This window comes from Ambystoma mexicanum, chromosome 7p (genome assembly GCF_040938575.1).
Source record: "Ambystoma mexicanum isolate Mex_15411 chromosome 7p, UKY_AmexF1_1, whole genome shotgun sequence".
In the NCBI taxonomy this organism is placed as follows: Eukaryota; Metazoa; Chordata; class Amphibia; order Caudata; family Ambystomatidae; genus Ambystoma; species Ambystoma mexicanum.
In genome coordinates, this window is record NC_090939.1 from 837,109,026 (window position 1) to 837,128,116 (window position 19,091).

At 39.9% G+C, this 19,091-nt stretch overlaps 1 protein-coding gene across 2 annotated transcripts in view; it reads left to right on the forward strand.

Moving 5' to 3' along the window:
* Positions 1 to 19,091, forward strand: part of NALCN (sodium leak channel, non-selective) — a 3,431,684-nt gene that overhangs the window by 3,045,589 nt on the left and 367,004 nt on the right. For both annotated transcript variants that reach the window (XM_069637002.1, XM_069637001.1), the window contains 3 exons: positions 1,520 to 1,640; positions 1,726 to 1,857; positions 10,672 to 10,839. In XM_069637002.1, the coding sequence (XP_069493103.1) occupies positions 1,520 to 1,640; positions 1,726 to 1,857; positions 10,672 to 10,839 (421 nt within the window). The remainder of the gene's footprint in view (positions 1 to 1,519; positions 1,641 to 1,725; positions 1,858 to 10,671; positions 10,840 to 19,091) is intronic.

Here is a 19,091-nt window from a genome sequence, read left to right on the forward strand (position 1 = left end):
GATTAAATTCAAAACCCTCTGCATCGTCCACAAGGCTTTCTGGGGCCTGGGTCCAAAATACCTTCAGCTATCCCTCCGCAAATACCTCCCCTCTCGAGCTCTTTGCTCCTCTACCTCTAACTCCCTCCGGGTCAATTTATTTTTCAAAGAAACGTGCTGGGGTAGATCTATATCTTCGGCTGGGGCCTCCCTCTGGAACAGCCTCCCTGCCACTCTAAAACTTGAGGAGAACCATCTCCGGTTCCAGAAGCACCTCAAGACCTTCCTCTTTGCTTCTGCCTTCGCCCCCTTCCCCTGCTGATCTGCTCTCTCTTGGCACTGTACACCTGGCCACCCTCTGTCCCCTGGGCCCAGGTACCTGCTCACCCTGCCACCCTCCTGCACTGCCTCCCGGCCACCCCTTGCACTGGGGACTGTATCTGTACCCATACAGCCCCCCCCCCCATTTTTCTTTTCTTCTTTTTCTGCACTTATCAGACTACCCAGTCTGCTGCCTTAAACACAGCACTTGCCACTTGCCGGCTGCACCACCACTGTTTATTGCCTCAATGTTCTATTTATTATTTATTCTGCTCCCCACTGCTCCGCATCTTCCACTCTCCCCCTTCCATGCACTTTTTCTCTTTTTCCCTTTCCCATGCACTTGCGCGTTCTCAATGTCACTGGGCCTAGTAAGATCGCTGTTGTGTTAAGTTCTCCCGTGTTCCCCTCCCTTGCCTAGTCGCGCTCTGAAACACTTGTGTACGAGCGCGATGCAAATAAAATATCATATCATATCATACCTGTATAGTGGCTCTCTCGATGCTACACTTATGGGGGAAACCTGACTGATAGTCATTCAGGAGGTGAAGTTGTTGGATTCTGGCGAGTAGTTATATAGCAACTACTTTTTCCAAGATTTTGCCAATAAGCGGGAAGTCCGTAATGGGCAGGTAGTTGGACAGATAATTTTTTTAAACTATATGGATGCACTCTTACAATGTACTTACATTAAAATATATTTCCATTAAATTGATTTGATATTGAATTATTTAACTGGAAGAAAGTTGGGTATGTGGCATCATATCACTTATTTTATATATACTGCAATATGTATGTTTTCTAAGTATATTTAGCCAATGCAGAGATCATCTATGGTGCGTTATGTACGAGGCAGAAGCTGGTAACATAACATTCACGCCTGCATGCATATTTTAATTAACCATGGTGGTAGTTAAAAAGTGATAACTTGTGTAACCAATTAATCCTCGACAAAGAGGATTCCTTTCTATTGGATCCTTTCCCTAATATGTTTTATTTAAATTTTTTATATTTTTTATAATTTAATACAAAACATTAGCAATCAATAAATACAAGAACAAGTTCAAAAGTGAATGATTGGTTGACTCTTAAAGACGATGCAAACTAAAGCCCTTCAAAAATGTTTATAATAGTTTCAAATGCCACCTACAACCCTAGATGCAGCACATCACGTGACTTTGATTTTTCGCTCAAGTGTTCCTCTCGTTTTTCTTCACAGTGATTTGCTGGGACTGGTCACTTACCTTGACTGGGTCATGATTGTGGTGACGATCTGCTCCTGCATTTCTATGATGTTTGAATCACCTTTTCGAAGAGTCATGCATGCACCAACCTTGCAGGTATAAGCGTAAGTCCTTAGTACGTCATTCGGTAGTCAGCTATCTCCTTGATACTAACATGTTGGCCTTCTGCTCTGGGTTACAGATTGCGGAATACGTCTTTGTGATCTTCATGAGCATTGAGCTGAACCTGAAGATTATGGCAGATGGATTATTTTTTACTCCGACGGCAGTCATTCGGGATTTTGGAGGAGTCATGGACATATTCATATATCTTGTAAGTTTTAATTCTAATTTAGTGTCGCTCAATATTTGGTCCAGGCCTCCTCTGAATATGGCGTTCCGATAGTTCTCAGCCAGTGTGGCCACACATGACACAAATCACTCCTTCGATTGAGTCATGGAAAGTAGGAATACAAAAACAATATCTACACAAAAGAACAATTGAAAGTAAATGGAATTAAGGTGCAACACCACATCCTCCCTCAAAAACTGATATGGGGCTAAAAAACAGAAAAGGCATACTAAAATTACATGCCGAATGTTTCTGTGGCATTAACCCCCTGTTGAAAAATGCTGGAAGGGGGGTTAATGGACAGCCGCCCAAGTTAACGGCCCGAGTGAAGCAGACGCACTTCCCTATTCCGTCTGCGGACACCCACCTGGATCAATCCGGATCCAGTGTGATGTCCGTGGACATTGGACACGCCCGCTGATTGGATGGTAAAAAGCGTGAGGTGCGTCATATTTTTTTTAAACGGTCGCCTTGTTGGATCTGTGGACAGCCGCCGGTGTACATGGATAGCGCATTGAGGACAAAGTCTGGAAAACACATTTGGGGTTATTTGGTCATCGAAAAAGGGGCTGCAAAAGGGTGGAGAAGATATGGAGCTGTTTTTATAGGTGGAAAAAAAGTGGAAGCGGGTGCTGCCCAGTCCGCAGACACCACGGTGGTCTGCGGACAGCGCTGTGAACAAACAGTTTGGAAAACACATTTGGGGTTAATTGATGGCTCAAAGAGGGCGTGGAAAGGGTAGGGGAGTGGAATAGAGTTGATATGGAGCTGTTTTATAGGTGAAAAAAAGGGTTTGCAAATGCTGCTGAGTCCGCCGCCAATGTTAGTGTCCGCGAACATTATTTCAATTGCATGGGGTTCAGGGTGAGTTTTGTTATTTGAAGGTGTATTGTACATACTTGTTTTATGGTTTAATTCTATTGTGGTGGTGGCGGCCATTGGGCAGATTCTTGGGGGCATGGCCATATTACATAGTAATAAGAAATTCTTTTTAAAGATTTTCTTTTTTGAGGTACAGGATATATATCTATATGGGGGTGTACAGTGCACGTAGCCTGTTGCATTCTAGGATGCAAGGAGTGTCTCCATCGGCGGGAGATGCAGGATGCATGCGCGTGAGTGTCCGTGGAACAGGCGCACTGTCTGCGGACTAATTAAAAGTGCATCATGCAAAACTGGTCATGTCCGGACACTGCACGCTGTCCGGGGGCACCTCCATTTTGAGTGCAGACACCCTGAACAGTCATATTGTCTGCGGACTATTAATTGGCTTCTTGAAGCAAAAAAGAAAACAGAACAATATATAAGATATTTATCGTACAAACAATAGATTTATTTATGAAAGGGATGGGGTATCGGAATGAGAAACATAAATAGGAGAATTTGGAATGTCTGGACAGTAATGATCAGGGGGGAAGAGAGTGAAGTTTCAGCAAAGCGTTTTTCATTGAAATGTTGGGAATTTGATGATGATGATTGCTGGGGACAAGGGGGACAGCTGCAAGAAGGACAGGGATAATCAACATTTTTAATAACATGATTTGTAACATAATTTAAAAGTTCTTTAAAGTCATTAGAAAGTGTATCCAATTTTGCAGACAACATTATGATTTCATCATGTACGGCCTCTCTTGTGATTCTTGGGATTCTCCATAATTTAATTGGGGTGTTGTTTCTTCATGTAAACTATGTACTATAAGAACAAAAGAAATTATTATTTCACTGAGGTCTGTATTAATAACATCATTTGTTTATATTAAACCATGTTTTGTTTACCATTAGACATGTAATCATCACCCATTTATTCTGTTGGAAAGTTTTCTTCCAACCACTCAAGTGTGTTTGCCATTTCTGTTAAAATAAAAACAATAGTAATATTTGCTTATAAGAAATGTTTATATAATGAATGGTAATAATAAAGAAGGAAATACACCATACTTACTGTTTGGTGAGAGATTGTTTTGGAATAAGCGCTTTATGTATGTGAGTCTCTATGAACAGTTGTATTGAAGTGATAATATGAGCTGTGCAGTTATGGTTTATGCTTGGTGCATTCCATTATATTGTGTGTCACAAGTACAAAATAACGTGTACATTTTCAAGTAATTATTTGTACAAAAAGGTATATTTGGGTGCAGAAAATACAAGTAATGTTGTTTTATTTATATGTGTTTGCTGGTTGATGGGTAGAACATTTTCTGTTCTCCCTGTTCTTCTAGGATTTGTGAATTCTACCTTCTGTCTGCAGACTACTGCAATGTCTGCGGACAGAGCTGCCACATTGGGGGTGGGTACAGTATAAGGAACTTGTAGCAAATTAAGGGTGCGCTAGTAAAAACCTATGAAATTCAGTGAAACATCTTTGTTAAAGCGAGGTTATGGTTACGTTGCACTTATGAAAACCTATGAAATTCTGTGTTATGGTTACAAGTAAAACCAAAAACCCCCAGAAATTCACCAGTTAAGCTAAGCAACCATAACTTGCGCGACCACCGTGCACTGCTAAGACTAACACCATCACAAATGTCATTGATGGTGTATGATATTATGGTCAATAGAAATGACATGGAAGAAAAGGTGACCCGGAAAGGGGGGCACAGCTGGTCAATTGCACAGTACATGGACAAAATTGTAAACCAACTGCATAAGGTGCTGAATAGATAAAGTACTAAGTTCATATGTAAAATGACTGTTACATAACGTGCCAAATACATTTACTGTGGAACTGACATCAAAGGTAACAGGACCAGGGAATAGACAGGAGTTGAAGGGAAATATATATATATATATATATATATATATATATATATATATATATATATATATATATATATATATATTTAGATTATTTTTCCTACAGTCGGAATGAGAGGCACTCCCCCGTTCTTCAAAGATTTTCCAGGAAACCAATGTTTATAGAAAAGTTTCTCTTTATTAAACAAACCATGCGCAACCCATGGCTGCTAGCAAAATCCACCCATATTGTGGTGCTCCCACGATGTATGGCCCAAAATTGACGCATTTCGAGGTTACCTCACCGCTTGATCACAACAAGTGATCCATACATTGAATGCATTTAAAATACCCCATGTGACAGGATGTGCATCATAGAAAGGAGACTGAGGGGCTAACTGGCTTGATATTGGCCATCTTGGAATGGGTCAATTTGTTTGATTTAGGTATCAACAGTCATCCTATGCACACATTTTACACTGATTATTATTGCCCCACTTTAAATGTGGGGACCCATTTCATGTATGAAAGATCATGCAATTTAAAAGGTTCGTAAATCCAATGTTAAAGTCATAGGGCTAGCAATTCACTTAAAGTGCCTCGTGCATCAGAAATTTCCCCATGTGGTTCCAGGGACTCATTCCATGTTCAAAATCCTGCAATGTTAAAGTGCATAATTCCAACGTCAAAGTGCATAGTGCTAGCTGTTCGCTTAAAGTGCCTAGCGCCTCTAAGATTTTTAGTTCACTTATATATTTTGCATGATTTTCACAAGTTAAGGGCAGTGCTTTATACTAATCCCAATCGTTCTTATCAAAGTTTGGATGTGTACAACAGATAGCACCAAATAACCAGTTTAGAAGACCCTTTTAAAATGGATGCCGATACCAGTCTGTTTGCATTTTCTAATCTAATGCATCGTAAAGCTGCACGGGTATTTTACAATAGAAACATCATATAGTATCCATATACCTTCCATATAGTAAACAAACTCTTAAAACCTCATTAGGCCGGCCTATTGTTATGAATAATTTTATAATACGAATCAGACCTAAAATTCAACATTATAGACCGAGTTAAATTTATCATGAATAGGAAGAAAATTAGTTTGTAAACAGCTACTAAAAAGTGTTTTGTTAGTACTCGGCTGCAGGTTGATACTGATGTTTGGAACATTAGTACCTAATGAGCATACGTACATTTGCAAATAAAAACGTTGTATGCTGATTCCAAAGTTGGAGTATAAAAGTTTCCATTACCAAATATACATTACCAAAGCCACCCTTACTTATCTTCAAAAACCTATCACATGACCTATCACACGTGATAAAGGATCACCCTCAGTGTTTTTTCGAAAAAGGGGAGACCACAATGTGTGTCTCCAAATCAAGCAACGACATCATCCTCAATACCATCCATGTGGATAACAAAAAATAACACTAACGTTATGAAAAAGAAGGAAAAAGGAAAAAGGAAAAGAAGAGAGGAAGTGAGGAGAGAGAATCTGGGAGGAGGAGAGTGTAAGGTAGAGGTGGTGTGGATTACATTATGTAAGGGCATACGCATTTTTATATATATAGCAGCAGTCAAAACACTGTAAGGGACTGTGTCCCTATGTAAAACAAAGAAACACAAAAGCAGTTGAATGCTTAGTGCATGTTACATAAATAAAGTACATGCTGCATAAAGTGCCAAGTGCTGATCACATACAGAGATGCAGCATTCTAAGTGAATGGATAAATTCCCAACTGAGAATGTTCAGACTCAACAACTGTAGGCATAAACATAAAACATAAAACCAGATAACACAGACACAATTACTTAACCCAATGCAGATACTAAAGGCACAACATGAATTCAACTTAATGGACTCCCAAGATAGAATAGAATAAACCCAAAAAGAAAACAGATAATAACTACCATGTCAAGAATGCCGCAGGAAATAAACAAAACTGGCCACCCAAGAAAAACAAAAAAGGGTCTGAAAACACAGGAGAAAGAGAAATAACACTGCAAATATAATATAATAAAATACATTTTTAAAAAATGAGGTAAGATGTGAAACACAGAGGACGAAACTTACAATGAAAAGAAACTTGCAATAGAATGAAACCAAAAAAATCGGGGGAAGTATATACTATTACCTAGAGGTTTTTTTGAGGGTTTTTCATGAACATCAATACAACATGAACCAGTTACGATAACAGGTTGCATTCATCCACAGTAACAGTTATTGCAGTATCTTATGTAACAGGCAATCAGGTTCAAACACCAGATATAAAAACAACAGCAATGGCTAGAGTCAGAAATGTGCAAAGTGGTCTCCAGAAGGTTCCATGTCATTTCATCGCGGGATGTTTTTTCGCTGGGTTTTTTACCGTAATTTTTTTAATGAAAAAACCCATACATTTTTTTTTCATTATTTTTGAGGGGGGTCCCCCCCACCCCAAGCCTGCCATTTTCTAAAACATTTGATGGGATTTTTTTCAAAAAAAGATTTGCGGTAAAAAACGCCACAAAAAAACATCCCGCGATGAAAGGACGTCGTACCCTCAAGAATACTGTTAAACACTATTAAACATCAATGAATATATATAGTTCTTCATCGATATTATGTCTGGCTGGGGCTTTTGTTTGAAAATCTATGATTAGTCTAGTTTCAAGTTGTCTTACCTTCAATGCTCTGTCACCACCCTGTGAGTGCTTCTCAATTTGCGCCACTCCAAAAAACCAAAAAATGTGCAATTGCCCATTGTGAAATTCATGAAAATGTTTAGCAATGGGATATGCAAAGTCCTTGTTCTTGATTGTCCTGAGATTCTGTAGAATCCTCAATGTAAGCATGTTAGTGGTGCTGCCTACATACCACTTAGAACAAGGACAATTTAGCACATATACAACAAAATCAGTATTACAGTTCATATGACCACAAATTAAGAAAACAGACCCTGTGACCTGATGTTTGGAAGAAGACTGTGATGATGCATGCTCACATCCATCTTGGAATGATAAAGCAATACATGAAGACAGTATTGATCAAAATATCATGGGCAAAGGATTGATCAGTAAAACACATAAAATACACCATTTTGGAATACTGGTTGCAACAGACACTATTTAACAATTTATAAAATTGTATCTATAACATCTAATGAAGTGCAAATTCATAATTTGTAGACATCAAAAATAATATTATTTTGATATAGACAAATGTATGTGTTACAAAATACATATATACATATATACATATATAAAACTATACAAATTATAAGTATAGTTTTGTCAAGATCAATCATAATCTAATACAAACTAAGATCTCTTATAGGTGTACCTGTGTGCAAAATGTAAAAAGCATAATAGATTCTTATCAAATGTACAGATAAGTACACATAAGGTACATGTGACTATGAGCATAAAATGGGATGCCTTACCCTAAAGGATACAAATACATAATATGTACCAGGCCCATGTTCTTAACTACATTAAAGTGCATGTGCTAAAGTAAGGTAAAATGCTAGCTTACACAAATATACAAATGTCATTATCTCTGATGTATATGGCTGAAACATCCCTATAACAGAGATCTAAAATTAGCATATTCAATAACAATGAAACAATACATGATCAATCATATATTCAATACATTATATTCAATGATACCCATAATGTGAGGGAATTCTGCATCAAACGTATATGCACTATATCTAATATAGTATAACAGAGCATAAATCAGCAAATTCTGCAAAACTGTCCCTATTAGGTGCTAATTTTAATAAAGGAATAAAATAAAACAGACATTTCTAGACAAATCAAGACAATCCCAGGAATAAACGTTCAAAAATCTGTCCAAAAAAGCAGATATTCTTCAATGATTCCCCTATAAATACATATAATTCCTCATCTCTATTGTGTTTCCTTGGGATTTTAGTGTCACAATTAACGATGTATCAAACCTATATTTGCCTCAAAAATATCTTTTTATTACCACCACGAGGTTTCTCAGGGACACAATCAATGGCAAATAAGGTTAATGAGGAAATGTTTCTGCCACATGGATCTTCGACGTATGTTTGGCCAGGGGATCAGAGACATCTGTGTTTTTCAAGCTATTATGTGCTTTAAAATGTGTATTTTAACCTCATGGATCAATATATCACAGAACACTTCTCACACAATATGAAACACGTGATGGAAAGCATTTTTTCAGTTTATTCTGATTCTGTTTTGGAATAATAGACCAGATCCAATATCCACATTGCACCAACACCATCATGCAACCTCTAAGGGATGGCAGTTCATGCTGCAATACCTGTGACAAAACATTTCCAAAACCTGGGGGCAACTGGTTCAGCCTATTTGTCTGTGGATGTGGACTCACGGTTGACATACCCTACCGAGTGTACATCTTCTCAACAAAGATCCACACATTTAGACATCCCTACTACAAAAAATACAGAATAAAGCTATCCGCATCATCTTTCAGATGAAACGTTCAGAACCTACTACTGCAGCTAGAAAAAAAACGACATTGGCTTCCTGTGGAAGCTAGCATTCAGTTCAAACTGCTAACTATCTGCTTCAAATGCATCTTTGGGAATACACCAGCTTACGTTGTCAGCATCTACCAGCCCAAAAGAAATCTTAGGTCAGCTGAAGACTTCTTACTAGTACAGCACTGGGTGAAACGTTCTCGTGGGCTCGGTAGGGCCTTTCACATCCAAGGAGCCAAGGCATGGAATGCTCTGCTTATACTTCTGCGTAGGACAAAGGACCTTCTTGTGGCCGGAAACAATTGAAAATGTACCTTTTCAATTAGTATGAACTCCTGCAGGTAGATTACTGTCACTGTATATGTCTCTCTGCGCCTGGATGCCTATCGGCTTTGGCGCGATACAAGCAAAATAACATAACATAACATAACATCCCCTTTCACCTCCTCTAGCTCCCACCCATCTTCCACCTACAAGCTTTCCCCCATATCACGGTTCCCTGCCTATTGTTCTCTTCATTTGCCCATCCCATCTTGCCCCTACACGTTAGCCACAGATGTCTAGGTAATCACGCTCAACACTTCACTCCGCCAACCCCTCTTGTGCCTCCTTGGTCCATGTTGCCCTGTAAATCATCAGAATTCTCTTCCCTCGTACATTCCGATATCACTGCCACCTATTGAACTGGTCTTTTCTTAGTTACATCAGCCGTACCTGATTTCAACCTACTCCCCGTATCCTAAAAAGTTGAATTCCATCCCGGCCACTCCATCCACTTTAAATTCCAATGTGCCTCTTAATTCTCCTTGTTCTCCAAAATGTAAGACAGACTAGACTTTAAGAAACACATCTTCTACCAATACACATGCCTTCTAAAATCTTCTCCATCCATGCTTCTACAGAATGCAAGTGCATGAGATGGAGAACACGAATGTTGCCAACTTTATCACCATTGCCTAGCTAAACCATATGTTCTCCCTCATCATCCTTCTTAACTTCTCTGCTGTCTTTGATATAGTTGACCACATGTACTTGTCAATCACATCTTGGGTCAGTGTTCCTGGCACAAAACCCTTGGCTCTTCTGTTACCACTCAGACCAATCCACCAATGTGTTCTGCTACTCTCCCGTGAGGAATTGCCATTTGGCAAGGTTGCAAAGCCCTGTCTTTTTAAATTTGTATTAACAAATAGAATAACAACAATAATTCTGTCTCAAAAATGGGTAATCTACCAACCAGATTCCCCCTTTTCCATTGACTCCATGTTAAAAGCATAGTGCACTCGTGCCCTCCCGCATCAGTAACCTGATCCGCGGCACCCACTTTACTCGTAGCACAGAGCAGGTTCGAAGGTTATGAGATACCCACTTGACAGCCGCAGAGACAGCCAAGTCACTGTGGCACTGAGGCAGCATTTAAGATATTCCCGCATGTACCCAAAACTATAATGATCATAAGTAACCATAGGTAAAAAGGGCATGTGGAATGAGAAATGTTTCTAAAAGGTGCCAAATTGTGAAGAGAATTATGAGTGTCATAAAAATGGTTTACTCTTTATTTTTGGCCTTTCAGGTGAGTTTAATCTTTCTTTGTTGGATGCCGCAAAACGTTCCTGCTAAATCTGGAGTCCAGCTCTTGATGGTGCTACGATGCCTCCGACCATTACGGATTTTCAAGCTGGTCCCTCAGATGAGAAAGGTTGTCAGGGAGCTCTTCAGTGGCTTCAAGGAAATATTTCTGGTACGTGAGTACATTTTCTGTCATTTACAAAATGACAATGTATGTCAATATGGGCATTACGATAATCCAGGATTAAAGGAAATCTGGACTTTAAGTGACCTTCTGTTTAAGAGCAGATGATTTGGAGACTTCAGTAGTCATCGTTCATAAACACATATGGCCCTATTAAATTAAAATACTTTCCCCAGGACAGACACAATTCTCACTTGCCCAGAAAAAGAAAACATTCAATAAAAGATTAATGGGGAAAATATCGTTATGAAAACAATATTTTGGCACCAACCAAAGCGGTGCGGCAAAACATTAACTTGCTGCAGGGCATGGGAAGCGGTGTTGCAGTTGTGGCTGCTAAATCTGTGCAATCTTCTAAAACCTGACCCCATGGGTTCATTTATGTTTCATACAAAATTCATCCATTATCAGATGTTTCTGATGTGTTTTGGCATTAATGAATCATGGGTCAAACTTCTGGCAGACTCTCCGGGGGTCATACACTGATTCATCATCCAATCAGGAGCCTTGAATCTTGGTTGAATATTGGGTTCATTTATAGGGTTTGTCCAGGTAATAAGAGCCCTCTCAGGCCGATGCATTGAGTTAATTCAGTCATTCGCAGCCCTAGAATACAGTAAAGTTAGCATGATCATATCTATAAGGCCCACATCACACATTTTCTGTTCCCTCCAGGGTGTTTCTAGGTTTTCAGGGAAGTAATTCTGAGGGCAAGCTGATACTTGGAGGGTGTTTGGAGCGTATGTGCAGCTGAGTTTAAAAGAGTTTTATGGAGTTGTAGCTGTTTTCATTTGTCTATTTTGTTGGTCTCATGTGAACTTTGTTTCATATTGTGTTCCCTTTTGTTTTAAGGCTTGTTGTTTAATGTGTTGTTAGTGTATTGTGAGTTTCCTCATATATACAAAACGTTACTCTTTTCGTTTGTGCCTTTGCTTTTCCTTTTTGTGCTCACCATTAAAATTTAAAAAGCCCCAAAAATGTTTTCCTGCCTCTAATCATATCCCCACAAAAATAAAAACGTGTATACCTTTTCCCTGTTTCCCACTGCCTGCTTGTTACTATTGTCTCTTAGTACAATTTGAATTGGTGCTGTCATATTGTAGTAGGATGTGTTCACTCCTTCTAATCTCTGGGGTGTTCTTATTGGTTCTTGGTTGCTGAATGGTTTCACACTTGTGTATTCTTTGGGTTGTGCTTCTTTTCACACTTCTAAAATTCACCACTGGTATTGCTATCATTATTCATTTTGGGTTTTTTAGTCTTGGCGTGCCTTCATTGCTAGGATGGGAAGGAGAAGAAGTTGGGGGGAGCAGAGATTGAGGAGCTGTGTTTTGTCTTGGAGGAGGATAGCCCATGATGGATGAGGAGGGGGAACTTCGTTCTTTTTGTTAGGTCCCATTCTTAGGTGACGTAGCATCATCAATCCTTTGATTTGCCAAGGCTGCCAGAGGTAATGGGAGATGCTGCAGGGGTGGGAGAGGGGCCAGGACCATCTCTGGATGCCCAGAATAGTATCAAAGTAGCATGTGAGGCAGGGTCACTTGTGGACACTCCTACAAAGACAGGGGAGGCAGGCCCTCTAGAGGACATACCCACAGAGGCTAGGCATGTTCCTCGTGTACGGAGTGGCTGCAGCATGCATCTGGCGGAACATTATGGGATAACTTCTGTCTGGCTGGCAGACATTAATGACAAAGTGATCTACATACAGCAAGGCAGGGTTTCCGCCAATGGGGTAGAGGACTGTCAAGAGGAGGCTCAGAGAAGAGCTATCTGTGGAGATGCTGCACACTGTTAGAGCCAAAGCATGGTGTATGTTATTTAAACATACATTCAAAAGTATGAAATCTGGATTTGTTCTAATTCAAACTGATCATATTTCTGAGGTGCAGTTTATTCTGTCATGACAAAAGGCAGAAGAGGAAAGGAGTACCATGATATGGGTGAGACATTAATAGCATGAACATGTGATATTATTGTGATATGGACATTCTGACATGTAAATGCAAACATCAATATATAATGGGAAATGTATTTGGTGCTATTAACATACATTAACGCATTAACATTTGCTTTGCTATGCTAGGAAGGGTAATTGCTTAAAATGCATTTTCTGAAATACTGTACTGTAAAAATCAGTGTTTTACATTACAAATCCCAGAACATAGATAATGGCTTAACGACAGAGGGTTATTCTGCAATAAAAAGTGAAATGACAAATTGAAAAGTGAAATGACAAATTGAAAAGTGAAATGAGAAAGTCTGTTATCACAACACGTGTTTGCTTAGACAAAGGCATCTTTGGTGCTTTGTTAATCGAAGGAGGACAAATGCTGTTACGGCATGTTGCTACGCAGGGGACATTAGAAATACATCTTGATAGAAAAGTATTTTATGTGGACCATGGACTATTGTACTCAGGAAGAAGAATTTATCATACAACATTATGTTTTCATGAAGTTGGGGTGTAATTGGACATCTGATTGAATGTACTTATAGATCCTTATGGAAGGTGAAGGCACAAGGCAGAGGACTAAATAATTAACTGCACTTTCTATTAAAAAAAGAAGCTACAGAAAGAAGGGAAGGAAAGGGGGCATGTTGCTGTTGGATTCTGTTGGAGTCTTGGGCATTATTGACTACTTTGAACTAGAGGTGAACATTTTCTAAAAAAAAGAAAAAACACATTTCTGCGGAAAGAAAGCAAGCTGAGTTTGCCTCTAAATATTTTACAAAATAAAAGGACCGTAGAGATCAGCTAGAGTGAAACTTCATGAATACAGCTGGCTTCCATCGAACATGTGAGAAGCTGGCTAAAGATTGTAGTGTTTATCTTGCTGCAGTGTGAGTACCCACAGTACCTCTATTTCAGCCTTGAGTAGAGCAAGCAAAGTCAGAACAGCAAGTTTTGAAATTGTTTAATTCTTTGCACGGGAGGAAAATGTGTGATAGTTTACACCGAATGTATTTTCAGGGACTAGAGTGCATATTTGGCATGGTGGCTCCGAGCGCGCATGGTAGTTTATATGGCTTTGAAGAATTTAGACAAAAGATCTGGTGCTTGATGTGAGTGTTGTATGCAAGTCTGTTTATAACGATTAATGTGACACATGTAATTTCGATTTGAATGTTGATGATTCATTGACCAGTTGAACTTTAGCTGAATTGATGTTTCTTTCGTTTCAATTAAGAATGTTTATTGAAATGTGACTCTCTGGTTTAGTAAATATATGATTTTATGAATACAAGTTTGGCTATGAGATTACCTTTATATTACTGATCAGGTGTAGATCCACTCCAATGTGTATATAATCCTTTCAATTTGAAAAACAAGCATTCTGGATGTGTTAGACCTCATTTTACATGACTTTAAGAATCCCAAATAAATAAAGAATTAATGTAGAGATACAATAGGGGTTTTTATCGCATGAAAACAAACAATTATACTTCAAAATACCTACAATTCCCATCCTCTGGCCCACCAACATTTTTCCAAGCTTTTGAAACATGTTGCAATCAATGATTATTAAGTAGGGTGTTTGGTGCTAAATTAAGGAAAGTTTTAAGGATTAAAATCTAAAAAAAAAGTATGAAAACACAAAATTGAGAAAAAATGATTAGCTACTGCAAATCATTAAGAGTAGGAGATAAGGTGGGTGTACAAGGAAAACAGGGCATAAACATGTTTTAATATTAAAAAGATACACTTTTGTTAAAAAAGAACATGGGGCCTCACACATTTGGGGAAGAGTAAGAAATGACAGCATGGTAAAGGGGGAAAATGGGACCCTCTGTTATAGTGATAAAAATAATGTAATGGCTCCAGACTTGATGACAGAAGGAAGGACCAGACGGGGGCTTATGAGGAGGTCAGCAGAAGGAAAGGGACTTTAAGTATAGCATTTGCAAATGAAAAACATCAGTATCATGCACATTTTACAAATATAAAGAAATATCAATACAAAGTAAAGCTGAATCTGTATTTTCAAATTTGATTTTTCAAGGTTTCCTTTTTTAAACTTTGCTATTTAAACTGAACGTTTTCAACATAATCACCTATAGTCATTCATTGATCTTCCTCGCAGATGCAGTCAGTTTTACAATCCTCATCAGTAGACCTTTTTGACAGAATCGCCTCATAAGTAAGCCGATTTGAAGGGTGTTTTGGTTACTAGGCCCAACCCCCACTTCACCATAAGATGAAGGCTCAATTGTGCTTTCCCAATAACAATGGGCCACGTCAGAAAAGCCATGGAATCTATTCTTAGATTGGAGCAAATTGTTTTTAACACTTGCCTGCTTGCAAGATGGCCGGCGTAATGCAGCCCTATACCGAGGCTGCTTACCGTTGCTAAGCAACGGGCCTCCTTTTGTATCCTGCTACATCCGCCGGAAGGCGGAAGCCGGCCCTCACATGAGAAGGCCCGGCATGAAAAGGCCCTGTTCTGCGCCTGTTGCGCGCACTGGTGCGTGACGCTAACTCCATCCTGCCAACTAAGGTACGACTCCCAAGCTCCCTACCTATCATTATACCAGCCCATAGCTGAACTATAACCATTATCGGAGCCCCACGTTCAGAAAGCGCTACAGCGGACTGCCGGATCACAACCCTTGTGATGGAACTATTCCCTTCGTATCCATAACGCACTTGAGGCTGAACTCCCAAAAACCAACTCTGTGCTATTGCCAGTCCCTGTCAACCACAGTTCGTGGCCTCATAAGCTGCATGCATACGTTGTTACTTAACCTGAACTATCGCGCTAGATATATGCCCTAATTACAGTCCGTTCAGCATACAGTTACTTATATTTACATGAAACGTATACATTTACATGCTCATATGCCTATGTTAATTAACTGCCATATTTTGAGGTTTTGGATTTCTGTCTATTAAGCTGCAGCTACACTGCATGTATAGTTCTGGCTCACCACCACACACATACAGCTTGGTGTCACAGCAATCATAAGACCCAGCCACACTGTCTAAGCTTGAGTTTATGCTATTACCGCTATAGTTCCTCTGCTACTAACTATTGTTGCCCACACCATTAGCTTAATTTAGCATATTAAACCGATGTAGCCCATACTGCTTGACTTTAGACCTGCCTAGTACTTAGCCACCTAATGCCAAAGTCTATTTAGCCTATCCTACCAATGTAAATTGCCATTGACTGTAATGTTAGTGTAAGCTAGTATATTACCCGCTGTAGCCCATACTGCTTGACTTTAGACCTGCCTAGTACTTAGCCACCTAATGCCAAAGTCTATTTAGCCTATCATACCAATGTAAATTGCCATTGACTGTAATGTTAGAGTAAGCTAGTATATTAACCGCTGTAGCCCATACTGCTTGACTTTAGACCTGTCTAGTACTTAGCCACCTAATGCCAAAGTCTATTTAGCCTTTCCTACCAATGTAAATTGCCATTGACTGTAATGTTAGAGTAAGCTAGTATATTAACCGCTCTAGCCCATACTGCTTGACTTTAAACCTGCCTAGTACTTAGCCACCTAATGCCAAAGTCTATTTAGCCTATCCTACCAATGTAAATTGCCATTGACTGTAATGTTAGAGTAAGCTAGTATATTAACCGCTGTAGCCCATACTACTTGACTTTAGACCTGCCTAGTACTTTGCCACCTAGTGCCAAAGTTGAATCAGCCTATCCTATCAATGTAAATTGCTTCAACTGCACTGCTAGATTGACTCAGCCTATTAACTGACCCGGCTCATACTGTTTGACAGTATACCCAGTAACACATAACTGCCTATCACAATATGGTCCCCATAGCCCATAACCCCTGCACCCTTAGTACCTGTGTTACTATTATTCTACTACTGTGCCTTGGGCCTTTTCCATTAAATACACAAGTTGCCTCTCGCTTAACAACAATGCTGACTGACGTCCAACCCACAGTAGGCCATATCTGCCCTATCCTAAGCAACCCGTGCACTTTAAGTTGCAAAAATTCCAGACTGCGCGCCAGACTACCCACAATCTTCAAACCACTGACCAGATCTCTACCTTCAATAAGATAGAATCGAAGAAAACTAATCTTCACAATGACCAGAACAGCACCACTGCCAGCCATACCACCATCAAGCCATGCCAGCACACTACCTCTAAGTACCATACTGGCCCAAAACCCAATAAAAGAAATCTAACAAGTACCAAAAGCTCTGCCACTACCGCCACTACGGCCCTCGGGCTCAAAGTAGCCTTAATAAATGCCAGGTCACTGGTTGCACATACCACAGACGTATCTGACTTGATACTGGCTGACAACTTGGACTTTCTGGCCATTACTAAATCGTGGTTGCACGAAGCAGCAGAACCTATTCTCGCATTAGCCGTCCCTGACGGCTACACCATCCTTAGACAGGACAGAGATAAAGCTTGAGGCGGGGGCATTGCCATCATTGCAAATCCAGCCTTTCCATCAGACTAGCTCCAACCCAACTTACCTTCTCTTGCGAAGTCCTTACTGTCAAACTCCCTTTGGTTAACTCCCAAACTTGACTATTCACATTATGTACAGACCCCTTGGCCCTATTGGAACATTTGAGGAGGACACCTACAACATACTCTCTAACAACCTTAAAACGTCTTCCCCACTTCTCCTGTTAGGTGACATTAAGCTGGGATTCAATTATCCCTTAAAAAGCATGCCACAGCCACTGCCAACATCTTGTCTGAACTTGGCCTCTCCCAAAAAATCTCTGTACCTACTCACAACAAAGGGAGAACCCTCGACTGGGTGGCTGACTATTATTGTTCTGCCAATATCACCTCCATCACACCTCAACCTTGGACTGTCCACTTCCTCCTGTCATTCACCATCTCTACCACCATCTCTACCCTTTAGTCATACCGGTTGCCCCACCTTGCTTGACAACGAATAAAATGAATATCACTGTCAACAAAGTGATCCCAGCCATCCTCCCTACCCTCAATGCACTTGCAGATAATTTAGACCCAGAAACTCTTGTTAACGAATATAACAAAATCATGTTAATCTCACTAGACACCATTGCCCCACTTAAACCTAGAGCTAGCAAGCCCAAATCCCACCTAAACAAGTGGTTTACCCCACAGCTAAAGGAACTACGACAGCAAAAAAGGTGTTGTGAAACTGCCTGGAGATTAATCCCATCATCAGAAACTAACAAAACCAAACTAACCGAAATCTCCTCACAATACAAAAAATAAATTTGCCTCGCTAAACGCAACTCTTATAACAAACACATCTCTAATGCCAAATCTAGTATGAAAGAATTAGTCATCATCCTCAAGGAACTAGAAACACCAATCGCCATTCCTGATACCTGCATCAAGGATAAATCCTGGTGCTCATACATAAAACAGGTACTTTCCGACAAAGTATCTAACCTTCAAAACAAAATAGCATTAAAAAAAGCTGCAATAAACTCACTACCTAATGTGCTCAAAACTTCTCTGGACCAACTTCCTAAAGTACCATCATCTGACTATTCAGCCCAATTTAACTTTACTAAAACTTCCATTTTGGTGGTAGAAAAAGTTATACTCTCCTTGAAGCCATCCAACTGTCAGGGTGACCTCTGCCCAGCCCAATTGATAAAGGATGCAGCAAGAGACCTTGCTCCATTAATTTATAAACTCATCAATGCTGCCTTTGCATCTGGTACTATCCCTTCCAATCTCAAACAATTTTTGGGTGCTCCTGTTACTGAAAAAGCAAACCCCCGACCCACTTATACCCACTAATTACCATCCCATCACGACAGTTCCCTTTTCTTAAAAATCCTTGACAAGATTGCCTACCTCCAAATCCAAAAATACTTGGAAAACCGCAAATTGCTAGGAGGACAACAGTCAGGATTCCGCACACTACATGGAACTGAGACTGCCCTTATCGACCTCAAGTCCCAAGTCGATGAGCTAAGAGATAAAGGGAAAACTGCTCTCCTTCTGCTGCTTGACCTATCAGCGGCATTTGACCTTATGTAGCCACCTGGATTCAACTGCCCACTTTTCCAAAGACGCTATAACTTAGATTGAGTCATTCCTAAGTAATAGAACTATGAGGGTCTTCTCCCCTACAGCAGTGGCAGACCCCATCCCAATCACGTGTGGAGTGCCCCAGGGATCTTGTGTCTCCCCCACACTTTACAATATATTCACTAAGCCCCTTTTCAATGATCTAAACCATCTTGGTATCACCCACACCAACTACGCAGATGATAATCAGATTCTCCA